Source organism: Cervus elaphus, chromosome 24, assembly GCF_910594005.1.
Source record: "Cervus elaphus chromosome 24, mCerEla1.1, whole genome shotgun sequence".
NCBI classification, from domain to species: Eukaryota; Metazoa; Chordata; class Mammalia; order Artiodactyla; family Cervidae; genus Cervus; species Cervus elaphus.
Genome location: NC_057838.1, coordinates 71,121,467 through 71,135,090, shown reverse-complemented (window position 1 = coordinate 71,135,090; position 13,624 = coordinate 71,121,467). Strand labels below are relative to the sequence as shown.

General features: G+C 58.7%; 1 protein-coding gene across 6 annotated transcripts in view; it reads left to right on the top strand.

Annotated features, from left to right (window-relative positions):
• CHCHD6 (coiled-coil-helix-coiled-coil-helix domain containing 6) overlaps window positions 1-13,624 on the top strand; it is a 100,663-nt gene that overhangs the window by 21,982 nt on the left and 65,057 nt on the right. For all 6 annotated transcript variants that reach the window (XM_043886558.1, XM_043886556.1, XM_043886555.1 and 3 more), the window contains exon 4: window positions 712-856. In XM_043886558.1, the coding sequence (XP_043742493.1) occupies window positions 712-856 (145 nt within the window). The remainder of the gene's footprint in view (window positions 1-711; window positions 857-13,624) is intronic.

Genomic DNA, 13,624 nt, shown 5'->3' with positions numbered 1-13,624 from the left:
CTATTTTTTTCAAATGTCTTTTTTCCTCTAGTTTAGCCTTATGTTTTTCAAAGTCGTGTAAAATTTTGTTATCTTGCTCTTTTTACCGAGTCTTCTAATTATCTTCCATTTGTCACACCTGCCTTGTGAGCATTTTTCCTGCTGAAGGCCCCATGTCTGGTCCTCGGTCTTGGGGCTGTGGTGTGGCAGAGAGTGTGGCACTCAGGGCCTCGTGCCCGCTGTGCCCTCTGGGCTGAACTGCCACAGCCTTTTTCACTCTTGAGTTGTTTACCCCCCCCAATAAAGAGCACTTCTAAGACCTTCTCAGCCGCTTGTTTCTTTCTCTAGGAGGATCTTACTAGGGAGACTAGAAACAGGTCCAAGGGGAGGGACACGTTCAGGACGGAGAGTTGGCCATTGAGAACCAAGGCTACTGCTCCTGACCCTGCAGTCCTGGGGTGGGGTGGGGAGGTGAGCTGTTCCCTGCCCATCTCTGAAGGGGCCTCGGAGAGTGGGGTTGGACCCCTGCCTTGCGGATCTCTCACTGGGCCTTGGGTGTCCGGCTCCTCAGCTGTCTGAGGACATGTGGCAGTGTCCCCCCAACCCCAGGGGACCGTCGCTGGTGCCTGACCCTTTCTGGTGGCTGTGGCGTCCTGTCGGCCCTCACGTCCCTGCCCCAACAGCTGCGTGAGCCGCGCCTGCATCTGTGTCTCCATCTCTCCCCTGGCCCAGGTGTGACCGGGAGCAGGCTGTGCTCCAGCACGAGTTGGTCCGTGTGGCCACGACAGACAGAGAGGCAGCTGCGAAGCCCCGGAGCGTGACCCTGCGGCGTGGGAAGGGCAGTGCGGACCAGGAGAAGCAGCGGTCGGCCCAGCTGGTGAGTGCGGGTCCCCAGGCGGCCCTCCTGGCTCCGCTGGTCCAGGGAGCAGAGTTCGAGCCCTGGACCTGCGTCGGTCTGGAGTCACGGCTTCTCCTCCATGGGGAGGGTGCCCTAGGGATTGGGAGCCAGGGTCCTGTAGCCGGGCTTTGTCACCGTGGAGACGGCCGGGGGCAGGCAGCCCAGCAGCCAGGTGGGCAGGGCCTGGCCAGGACGCTCAGGGCTCTTCAGTCTGGACGGAGGCCTGGTGAGCACTGCAGCCTGCGTACGGCTCTCACCGGGGTCCTGGGCGTCCCAGCTCCCCTCCGGCCCCGCCCCCAAGCGTCCCCAGAGGAGACCCCCCACAGGGGGAGGGGTCTCCTGCCTCCAGCACAGGTCTGGGTTTCTTTCCATGAAGGGCAGCTTTAGAGTGAAGACTCCCCTGGACGTCCGGGTGGATGGTGCCCTCTGCCAGCACGCAGAGCCCATGGGGCCCGAGGCCACCTTATCTCTGCAGGGCCCCTTGTGAGGCCCCGCTCTCCACTGGTTACCGTCCACTTCCCAGTGCAGCTGGAGGCCCCGCTCCCTTTGGGAGCTCACTGCTTCCTGTTGTGGGTCCTTAGGTGGGATTCTGGTGGCTGTTTTCCTTGCTCCGGTCCAGACAGGGTCTGGGCACAGGGCCCAGGGTAGCCAGTCATGCCCGACCCAGGTCGTGCAGTGCTGGGGGTGTGGGGGCCGGCCTTGGGCTTCCACACCATAGGGGCGCCGACCGGGAGAAGCGCCTCTGGGAGGCTGTGTGGCTGCCGCCTCCTGCACCTCTGGATGCCTGGGCTTTGGCTGGAGGTCAGGCAATGGATTAGCCTGAGCAGACGCTGAGAGGCGCGGTCAGAGCTCCAGCGGAGCTCTGGCGGAGGGTAGCGAGGCCGCGGCATCGCCTGCAGTGTGGTCCTATGCTCGCAGCTGTTTCAGCGGAAGTGTTGTCAGAACTGTACGTTGAGGGTTTAGGAAGAAGGGGAAGGATGGGAGCAGAACCTGAGTTGGGCAGAGGGTTTTCTTTCCTTCCCCGGGTCCTTGCAAGTGGGACAGGGGAGCCTGGGTCCTGGCTGGGCCCTTCTCCTCCCTGCCTCCTGACCCCAGGGGCCCCGACCCTGCGCCTGCTGCCAGCTGGAGGGTCCCTGTCCATGGTGCTGAGTCGCGGGCATTCAGCGTGCTCCTTGCTCTGGCTTCTGTAGCGTGGCTATTTAGTCCTCTTCTGCATGAGAGAATGATTGAGCTCCTTACTGGAGAAAGTTCATAAAGCCAATGACAAGGAAAGGCAGTCACATCTGTGACCTGCTTCTGAAGGCCTGCTCTGCGCGCAGGGCTGCTGCAGTGAGCTGCTGCGTGTGGAGGTGTGGTCCCCCACGTGCGTGTTCCCGACCCTACCTTCATCATCTGAAGCACAGGAAGGTGGAACAAACGGGCCGTTGGAGTTGGAAACAGAGAAAGGCTTATTGCAGGGAGGGCGGAGCAAGGAAACAGTGGCTCAACTCCTCCCCACCCACAGCTCCTGGGAGGGTTTCAGGAGAGCATCGTTAAAGGTCAGGTTGGGTGGGGGTGGGTGGGGGGTCGCAGGGTCTTTGATCAGCTGGTGCACAGTTCTCTGCTGGACTGATGATGAGGTCACAGGCCTTTGTGGCTCCTTCGTGGTGCTTTCAACATCTGTAAGCAGCTCAGGAATGCGGTTGGGGCTGTTATCTGCATACCTCTGAGAGGAGCTTGGCAGAGCAGGGGTGGGGAAGCCTGCCCCTGAAGGCCCCAGAGGCTCGAACCCGCCTCCCCTGGTCTTCCCCACTGCTGTCCTCTGCGCCTGGCCCCCGGGGCCCTGGGCGGGGTCCCGATGGGCCGCAGGTGGGGCGCAGGTGCTGAGCTCCGTCCCTGTTCCAGCTCCCTCATCTGCTGGCTCTGTTCCGGGGCCCACGTTCACCCCACGTGGTGCTGTGCCAGCCCGTCCACACCCACTGACTCCATCCTGCCTGCCCCGCCCCCCACCCCCAACCCCGTCTTCCCTGGCCCCTCAGGAGTTGCCTTGTCCCAGCGGCCGCCCCTTGGAGCTGCCCTGTCCCCTCGTCCCGGCCCTCAGCTGTGGTGTCTGGAGATCAGAGTTGGTTTCTCAAACTCTTTGCAGTTGGGTTTTCACACCCATTGGCACTTTGATCTCAGACTCAACAAATCTGGTGACTCTCTTCACGTTTCCCCCTGGATTCCTCGACAGGAAGCTGCTGCCTGGCCTTTAAACTCTCCTCTGCACCCGTTTCTGCCAGCTCCTCCTGCCTCCCATCCTGTCCTGTTCCGCTGGGGGCTGCGGGCTGGGCCGAGCGGGACAGACCCTAGAGGGTGCACGTGCAGCAGATCACAGGCAGGGAAGCTTGAGGCGCCTGAGGGCCAGGAAATTAGAGGAGGAGCAGGACCCCGTTAGATGGACACCCACGAGGCCTTCTCTGGGGAGCAGACCTGAGTCGTGGTGGGGGACACCCGGGGTCCTGGGGCCGGAGGCTCAGTGAGCTGGGGAGCTGGGGCCATGCCTGGGGAGAGGGCAGCGCATGGAGGTGCTCGTGGGCCTGGGGGCACGTGGCCGGATGCAGTCGTGCCTGGGATGGTTTCCAGAAGGTTCTGTGTGGAGATCAACAGGAGACTGCCAGAGTCCTGCTGAGAGGCCACGGTGGCCTGGAGAGAGGGCGGGAGGGGGCCCGAGCAGCAGGGGACAGGTGTGTGGGGCTGTGGGCAGGCGGGCGGGCATGACATGGCCACCAGAGGGGCCGGGGGCCCGTGCGGCCTCCTGTCAGCCCTCGTGCCTCAGGCAGGCGGGCTGGCCCAGGTCCCAGCATCCGTGAGGACCGGGAGCAGGTGTGTGAGGGGAGGCCCCGTGCAGGGCACTTCCTCCAGGTGGCGGGCCGGATCTGGTGGTCCTCCCCTGGGAGCGTGGGCCGTGGTGCACGCGCTCAGTCAGGTATCTGAGGGCCGGGCGTCCTTTGGATGAGCCGTGCGGGTTCTCTAGGACTGCAGGGTGGAGAACTGAAAATTCTGGTGGTGTCCGGCACCTGGTGTTGGAGGTTGTGACCTAGCCTGGGTTCAGGAGCCAGACTCCTGGGACGAGCCCTGCGTCCTGGCTGTCCTCCTTGGTTGCCACTTGTCTCTTGTAGGCCCTTCTCTTAAGGGGCGGTGGTCGTGCCCAGGAGGCCCCTCGGTTGTCCGCGGAGTCTTGAGATCACGCACAGGAGGGGCTTGGTGCTTGGCTCCTGGGGCTGACAGAACGTCTCCCTCCTGTCAGCTTGGTGGGGGGGGTACACACGCTTCCTTGCAGCTCCCACTACCCCGCCCAACCCAGAGACCCTCCTCATGCCTCGTGATGCTTGCTCCTTTGCGGGTCTGGAGAAGGGTTTCCATCCTAGAGAGTTCACGGCAGAGTCCGGCCCAGACAGGTCCCTGGTTCCTGCCAGTGCCCTGCCCGTGCTCGAGGGGCCGGGAGTCCGGGCGGTCCTGCCTACGTGGGTCTGGGAAGGTGGGGAGAACCGGGCCACCCTCCTGCTTCTCACGCCCTCACCGTGGCGGGCGGTGGCTGTGGCTGTTGCCACACCAGTGTCCGGTGCCCTTGGGAACCGGGCCACATCCCGCAGCCTCTCTTGTCCTACGTGCTGGGCCCATGAGGGGGCAGTCCTGGGCCCCGCTGGGTGGCGGGGGAGGGGACGGCTGCGGGAGTCACGGGCAGGAGGACAGGACCTCGGGAGGCTGCGCCCTGCCTGGCCCCGCCTGCACCTGCGCCTGCGAGCGAGGCCCCGGCCTGTGTCCTCCCGGGGGCGGGGCCGGGTCTGTCCAGCGGGAAGGGTGCCACCTGCCCTCCAGCCCTCCGTGGGGCCACCCGGGGGGGGGGGCCTTTCGCTGCCACATTCTCTCCAGGAGGCCCTGGTGGCCATCAGGCAGCAGCAGTGGGACCGGGTGGAAAGCTCCTGTCCATAAGCCGCTTAATCCTGGAGCAGGAGAGTCGCGGCTCTCCCGGCCAGCGAGCAGCCTGCGGCCCCCCTGAATCCGGGGGTCTTCCCTGCTGGTGGCGGGGTGCGGATGAGGTGGCTCTTCCCTTGGCAAGTGCCTCCGCTGGGCCCGGCACCGTGGGCAGCGTCTCCTTGGCTTTGCTGTGGTGGACCAGTGGACGCTGGGGTGTTGGCCACCCCGGGGTTTTCCATGGCCCAGAGATCAGTCAATGTTGGTGACAAGACCTTCCTGGAGTGACTGGCTGTCAGGTGTCAGGAGCCTCCAGTTTGCCTCTGAACCGGACTTCCCTGCTGAGGGTACGGGCACTTTGCTGCCCTCTCCCCACGGCTGATGAGGCGGGGTCTGCAGGTGCGCACCTGGAGGCCATGGCCCCTGCTCAGCTGTGGAGCGCCTTCAGCTCATTGGCCGCTGGGTGGGTCCCAGGTTAACGCCACAGAGCTCAGGTGCATCGGCCTGATCAGGCCTGGCCTTCTCCCAGATGGAGACCCGCAGCTCCTGCCGCTCCTCCGCCTCCCCTCTCTCTCTGGCAGATGGGCACACTGCCCAGAGCCTTCCCATGCCACCTTCCCTATGAGTGGGGAGTCGGGCTGCAGGCTTGGTTGTCTCCACTGTGGGCTGTGGCACTCCAGTGCATACCGGAGCCCAACCACCCTGGACCTGGGGCATCAAGAGACCCAGTGGAGCGGCTGGGCCCTCTGCAGGGGCAGCTTCCCTTGGCTGAGAGTTCCCAGGGGCCCCGGCATCCTGTGGCCCGGGCTTCAGTCTCTTTACAGGTGGATGGAAACGGGCATTGGTGCACCCTGTACTAGGGGCACGCTGCCTCCTCCGGGCTCGGGGTCAGGCCTGCTCCGTGTCCCCTTCAGCCCCTGCACCCCGCTCGGCTGTGGCGGGCGCTCAGACCCTGTGCCCATTGGACCGGGACACCCAGCAGCCCTGTCTGGGCTGCGCTCCTTTCCAGGAGCTGATGCTGGTGGAGGAGGGAGCAGGGCGAGAGGCCAGCCTGTCCAGGAACGTTCTTACTGGTGGCTCCTCTGCACAGCGAGCTGCTTTGAGCCGCTCGGCTGCCAAGCAGAAGCCTGCGTGGGGACTTGCGCCTGTGTCACTCCTGCTGGGCCCCAGGGTTCCCCTCAGGGACCGCGTTCCTCCACAGGGATTTGGTCTTCAGCCACCGCAGCGAACTAAAGAACTAAAGAGACTAAAGGACTACTAAAGAGCCTGTTGATGAAAGTGAAAGAGGAGAGTGAAAAAGCTAGTTTAAAACTCAATATTCAAAAAATTAAGATCATGGCATCCGGTCCCATCACTTCATGGCAAATAGATGGGGAAACAATGGAAACAGTGACAGACTTTATTTTTCTGGGCTCCAAAATCACTGCAGATGGTGACTGAAGCCATGAAATTAAAAGACACTTGCTCCTGGGAAGAAAAGCTGTGACCAACCTAGGCAGCATATTAAAAAGCAGACACGTTACTTTGTCAACAGAGGTCCGTCTAGTCAAGCCTGTTTTTCCAGTGGTCATGTATGGATGTGAGAATTGGGCTATAAAGAAAGTTGAACGCTGAAGAATTGATGCTTTTGAACTGTGGTGTTGGAGAAGACTCTTGAGAGTCCCTTGGACTGCAAGGAGATCCAACCAGTCCATCCTGAAGGATATCAGTCCTCGGTGTTCATTGGAAGGACTGATGCTGAAGCTGAAACTCCAATCCTTTGGCCACCTGATGTGAAGAATTGACTCATTGGAAAAGACCCTGATGCTGGGAAAGATTGAAGGTGGGAGGAGAAGGGGACGACAGAGGATGAGATGGTTGGATGGTATCACTGACTCAACGGATGTGAGTTTGAGTAAACTCCAGGAGTTGGTGATGGACAGGGAGGCCTGGTGTGCTGCAGTTCATGGGGTTGCAAAGAGTCGGACACGATGGACCAACTGCACTGAAGCTAAACTGAAGGCAGGCGACTTGCAGGCTGTCCCTTGGAAGGGCCCTGGGTAAGGAGCTGCCAGTGAATGGGGGTGTGGCCACCAGGAGGAGGCAGGGCTGCAGCCTGTGGCTGTGTCTGAGCGGTGGTTGTCTTCTGGCATCTGGGGAGGGAGTCTGCAGGGAGAAAGGAGCCTCGGGAGGTGGAGAGTGACGCTCTTGGCACCAGGGTGAGCGCGGGGTGGACATCAGGCGCAGAGGGACCAGAGGACGTCTAGGAGGGGAGGGTACAGGAGACTCCAGTCCCGTACGGCCTGCTCTGGCTGGCATGTGGTGGAGGGACTTGGCGGGAGGCGCTGTGGAATATTGGACCTTGCAGAGCTGGTTCCCAGCCCGCCTGGCACAGCTTGTCCCCCTGGGGGTCTGGGGTCCAGTGAGGGACAGGCCTGTCCGAGGACCTGAGCCACCACCCGTGTCTGGAAGCCCCTGGAGTTTGTCCTGGCTCTGGGCTGGCCATGCTGGCGAGAGTTGTCTCTGGGGCTGGGCTGGTGTGCTTGTGGGGGTCGTCTCAGGGCTGGGCTGGTGTGCTTGTGGGGGTCGTCTCTGGGGCTGGGCTGGTGTGCTGGCCGGGGTTGTCTCTGGGGCTGGGCTGGCGTGCTTGCGGGGGTCGTCTCGGGGCTGGGCTGGTGTGCTGGCCGGGGTCGTCTCTGGGGCTGGGCTGGCGTGCTTGCAGGGGTCGTCTCGGGGCTGGGCTGGTGTGCTGGCCGGGGTCGTCTCTGGGGCTGGGCTGGCGTGCTTGCGGGGGTCGTCTCTGGGCTGGGCTGGTGTGCTGGCGGGGGTCGTCTCTGGGGCTGGGCTGGCGTGCTGGCCGGGGTCGTCTCTGGGGCTGGGCCGCACACGCGCCCTTACACGCTGTCTTACACGCTCCTTGAAATCTTCTAGTGTCACCCGGCTCCCCAGGGATTCTGCAGTGTATCTGTATTTGAGTTACTGTAGCTCTCTTTTTGGCAGCCCGATTATTTAGGCCTGACAGGTAGGCACAACTGTCTCATTAAGTACAGATATATTTGTATGACTTGGGGGGTAAATGGAACATTCCATTAGTCTAAGAAAAGAGTAGCAGTTGTTCCTTTTACTTGCAAACTCAGTGTGTGAGAGTTTGTTCTCATTAAATGTGTGAGGTGTGCATGCAGCACCCGGGGGGCTCGTGCTGTGACCTGCTCAGGTTCTGCCTGCTGCAGGCACCCCGGCCGGCCCTTCCTGACTCCGATCCAGCGCTGGATGCCCCGCCCGTGGGGCAGGGACATACTCGGTCCTGCCGTGTGAGGCTCCAGGGGTCACTGCTCAGAGCCCTGCGGTGGGCCAGGCCCCAGGTGACACCCCCGCGTGTGGCCAGGATCCTCAGCCTCCCAAGCTGCTCTGTGGGCTGGAATCCCGGTCGGGGGATGGTACTGAAGGCTCTGGGGTGGTTCTGTCAGATACTTCCGCTCTGGGGGTGGGTGCTCACCACTGACACGTGTCTTGCTTGCCTACAGAAGCCCTGCCAGGGGCCCCGGGTGCTGGGGGCTGGCTGGCCCACACCCTGGTGCAGGTGCCGGCAGCTCCCCTTTCCCCAGCCCTCCTTGGGGGGCCTGGGCACAGGTGATGGGCCCTGGATGCTGTGCTTCACCCAGCTCCTTGGGGTCACAGCGCCGCTGTGAGGCCCACATGGGCTGGGCAGCCCCGAGGCCGCGGCTGTGGGGAGCACACGGGTTTGCTGCCCCGTCCCCGCAGCATGGCGCTGGCCCTGCATTCTGTGTGTTACACGGTGGGGAGCACACAGCAAGCCCTGGAGAAGGGGCAGGCAGTAGGTGTTGGAGGAGAAAGCAGGGGTGGGAGGGTGGAGGTTCGGGGCGCTGCTCCATCTTCTGAGGTGGGATTCACGTTAGCACACGACTCGTTAACTCTGTGCCTTTCCTGCGTTTGTGTTCTCCTGCGGCTGTTGCCTCGCATGGTCGCAGGACGTTTTCCTCCCTCCACGGGGCCATGGGTATGCTGAAAAGTGGCGAGGTGGTGGGTGAGCGGGGTGTTGGGGAAGTGAAGGAGCCAGCAAGCAACTTTCCGGTGGGAGAATGGGGGGCTGGCGCTGCGCTGGGGAGGCGGGGAGTGGGTGGCGAGGCCAGGCGGGGCCTGTGGGGGCAGGAGCAGGGCATGCAGCAGGTGCTTACTAGCTGCGGCCTCCTCCCATCCGCCTCCTGGGTTCAGCTGATCACAGCCCCTTGTTGACCTGGGCCTGAGACCTTGCGTGTCCTGTCAGGGGAGGCCGGATGGCGTCCCACGGGTTTGGGTTGTGCCCTCGTATGCCTGCACACTGGCCAGTGGTCACACGCTTCTGCATGTTCCCCCTGTTTATTTCCTCATGGGTAAGAATCCTTAAAAAAATCAGACAGTACTGACGATTTCCTCCATTAAATGGCAGTTGTACTTGGGGACACTGCCTGCAGAAAGAAAGGCTCTGCCCCGTCTGGAGACGGTCGGGGAGAGAGACCGTGGGCTGAGGAGGAGCTGGGCTCCTCTGGGAAGACTCCTGACTCCTGTTCCCGACACACAGACCCTGTCACCATCCTCGCCCACGGCCTGGAGAGGCGTCTCCAGGACCGGGTGGGAAGCATGGGGCTCACCGAGTACAGGGCGTCCTGCAGAGACTCCATGTGGTGGCACAGCCAGAAACGCGAGCCTGTTCTAAGGGGGCTTAGAGGACAGCTGGCCGGGAGGACTGGGCCCCCAGGGCTCACACGGCCCCTGCGCTGCCTGCCCCGGGGGTGCTGAGCTGGGTGTGGGGGTTTATGGGAACCTTTACATGTTGGCAAGTGTTCAGACTTAGAAGAGAAGGAGGAGTTGGAGGAGAAAGAAAGTATTTGGCGTCAACAGACCCAGCCAGACCTGTACGCCAGCTTCCACGCTGGCTTGGGTGGACCTACGTCAGACCTTGTGGGGGCTGCAGGCTGTCGGCAGGTCTCTGAGCTGGAGCTCAGGACAAGCTGACCTCTTCCACAAGCCCTGTGTGGCCCTGTTGTAACCTTAAGTTTGTCGTCTGTGAAACAGGCTGCCAGCAGCTGCTGCTCCATGTCTGTTGGGAACTTTAAAATCTTGATTAAAAGGCACAGCTAAAGAGAGGAGACCCTGGGTGAGTTGGCAGGTCTTCCTGTGGCCATCAGTGCCCGTCAGCAGATGCCACCCCGTGTCCCCTCCAGCCGGCAGCTGCCTGCTATTTTTAGCAGCTCTGTAACTCCATTAGCCATACCCCACCTCCCAGACCCCTGTCTGTATGTTTAATTATATAAATGGCATCACAAATCACAGTGGTGTTGAACTCCATCTCATGTCTCAGAGCAAATCAGAGCATGTTCCACTGCATCTCGTTGACCGGCCATCCAGCCTGGAAGCAGGCTCAGGGCAGGGCGAGGCTCTCCTCTGGGGAAGCGAGCTGGGGAGAGGGCGGTGTGTGGGGAGGGCCTTTCAGGGGCCCTCATGGGGTCGCTCCCCGCCTTTCCTCCCAGCTCGAAGTGAGCTCTTGTTTCTGTTACGCCAGTTCACGACTGACTCGTCCTCGGCCCTTGGCTCTGCTGCTCCAGCCGCTGTGTGTGGTGGTGCCCGGGCGGGGAGGTGGCCGTCTGCAGAGGCCCCAGTGGGAGGCCGTGCTGACCTCGCTCAGGCCGAGCCTGGGCACCCGCCCCTAGCGCGTCCACCCTCTGCCTGGCTGTGTCACTGCTGCTGAGTTCAGGGAGGGCTGAGCTCCGTTCTTGGCTTCCAGGGTGGCCTCAGGCACTCTGGAGGTTTCTGCTCTTCCTCTGGGCTCTGCAGTGGCTTAGCTCCTCCACACCCCAGCCCAGCCCTGCTGCTGACCTCCCACGTCCAGCTTCTCCCTGGCCTGTGGCTCTGATTCCGGCTGCTCCTGGCAACCATTACTTTGGGGCCACATGATGGGGTCGTCTCCCTGGGGTCATCTTCCTGCAGCCCCGTGCTGACCGCCATGCTGACCGCTGGTCCTATGAGGTCCTTGCAGGTACTGTCCTCTCATCCACATCTTCAAGGACCTCATCTCCTGAGAACAAGAGCATTATCCTCCCTGACGATGGCAAGCTGACAGTGCCCTGCATCTGACATGGAGGCTGGGCGTGTCCTTGAGGACTGACCACCGAACATCTCAGGCTGGGCCATGGGGCCTCCCCTTGCGGGCACTTGCGCCTCCCGATGTCCCTCTGTCTGTGGAACAGCCACCAGCGCTGGGCACCCTTCCCTGTTACTGGTGGTGCTGAGGGGTGCGAGCCTGGGGTTTTCTAGCGTGTCCCTGAGTTTGGTGCGTCTGGTCATCCCTCACGATTAAGTTCAGGTCAGAGCTTGCATTCCTCTTGGTGATGACCTCAGGGGCATGTGATGCCACCTGTCTCCATGTGCGGGTCAGGCTTGTTCATTCGGGTGAGGTGAGGTGGGCTGGACTTCTCTGTCCTACAGCTCCTTCCCCCTCGCAGAAGTGTCGGGAATCTGGGGTCATACTTTGGGACTGTACGGTGTGCCATTTCCAGCCTTTTAGCCAGGGCCTTTCTACTCTCTTCATAGTGTTCTTCACATTTTAAAATCGCTCTTTTACTGTGGTGAAGTACATATCTCATAAACTCTGCCATTCTAACCATTCACGTGTAGAGTTCAGTGTCGCTGAGATGGTTCACAGTGGTACCGCCGTCACCACCGCAGCTTTGCAGAACTCTTCACCCTTCTACACAGAGAACCTGTCCCCACGGCCGGGAGCTCCCAGCCTCGCCCCAGCCCGGCAGCCCCTGTTCCACGCGGTGTCTCTATGAACCCGACCGCCCCGGGGGCCGTGTGTGCGTGGAGTCACACCGACAGAGCTTACTCTGTCCTGACTGGCTCGCCTTACTCGGCATGATGTCATCAGGGTCATCCGTGTTGAGGCAGGTGTCAAACCTCCTCCCTTTCAAAGGCAGAATCACAGTCCGTTGTGTGTGTAGACCCCGTTTTGTTTATTCATCCACCTGTCGCAGACATTTGGTTGCCTCCACCTTTTGGCTGTTGTGAATATAGCTGCTGTGAACATGGGTGTGCAGATCTTTCCCAGACTCTGCTTTCAGTTCTCTTGCTGTATGTACCCAGCAGTGAAATTGCTAGATCATATGGGAATTCTATTTTTAATATTTTGAGCATAAAGTTCTCATGCTGTTTTCTATAGCAGCTGCACCATTTTACATTTTTACCAGCAACGTGTGAGAGTTCCAATGTCTCCACTTTCTCACCAACATTTATCCTTTTCTGTTTCCATTTTGTTTTTTTAAATAGCCATCCTGTTTTCTGAAAAAGCCATTCAGGTGTGAAATGGTATTTCATTGTGGTTTTGAGTTGCGTTTCTGTGATAAGTAATGAGGTTGAGCATCTTTTGATGCACTATTCAGACATTTATATATCTTATTCAGAGGAATGTCTATTTAGATTCTTTGGCCCTTTTTTTTACTGTTGTTTTAAAAATATTATTGTAAGAGTTCTTTATATGTTCTAGATATAAGTTCCTACTCGTATATGATTTGCAGACTATTTTGTGTTTTGTTTGATAACTTCTTGGTAATGTCCTTTAATACAAAAAGTTTTTAATTTCAAAGTCCAACTTATTTTTTCTTTTGTTGCTCCTGCCTTTAGTGTCACATCTAATCTATTTCCAATTAAAAGATCATGAAGTTTATCCCTGTGTTTTAAGAATTTCATGGTTTTGATCCTTGGTCCATTATGAATTAATTTTTTATATGGTGTGAGGTAGGGGTAACACTTCATCATTTTGCAAGTGGACATCCAGCTATCCCAGTGCCATTTGTTGAAGGGACTGTTTTTTCTCCATTGGATTGTTTTTCCCCCTTTGCCCAGCATCAGTTGGCCACACATATATGGGTTTATATGCCAGTATGCCAGCAAATTTGGAAAACTCAGCAGTGGCCACAGGACTGGAAAAGGTCAGTTTTCATTCCAGTCCCAAAGAAAGACAATGCCAAAGAATGTTTCAAACTACTGCACAGTTGCACTCATCTCACACGCTAGCAAAGTAATGCTCAAAATTCTCTAAGCCAGGCTTCAACAGTATGTGAACTGTGAACTTGCAGATATTCAAGCTGGATTTAGACAAGGCAGAGGAACCAGAGATCAAATTGCCAACATTTGTTGGATCATCAAAAAAGCACCAGAGTTCCAGAAAAATATCTACTTCTGCTTTATTGACTACGCCAAAGCCTTTAACTGTGTGGATCAGAACAAACTATGGAAAATTCTGAAAGAGATGGGCATGCCAGACCACCTGACCTGCCTCCTGAGAAATCTATATGCAGGTCAGGAAGCAACAGTTAGAACTGGACATGGAACAACAGACTGGTTCCAAATCAGGAAAGGAGTATGTCAAGGCTGTATATTGTCACCCTGCTTACTTAACTTATATGCAGAGTACATCATACAAAATGCTGGGCTGGATGAATCACAAGCTGGAATCAAGATTGCCAGGAGAAATATCAATAACCTCAGATATGCAGATGTCACCACCCTTATGGCAGAAAGTGAAGAGAAACTAAAGAGCCTCTTGTTGAAAGTGAAAGAGGAGAGTGAAAAAGTTGTCTTAAAACTAACAGTCAGAAAAAGAAGATCATGGCATCTAGTCCCATCACTTCATGGCAAATAGATGGGGAAACAATGGAAACAGTGACAGACTTTATTTTCTTGGGCTCCAAAATCACTGCAGATGGTGACTGCAGCCTTGAAATTAAAAGATACTTGCTCCTTGGAAGAAAAGCTATGATCAACCTAGGCAACGTT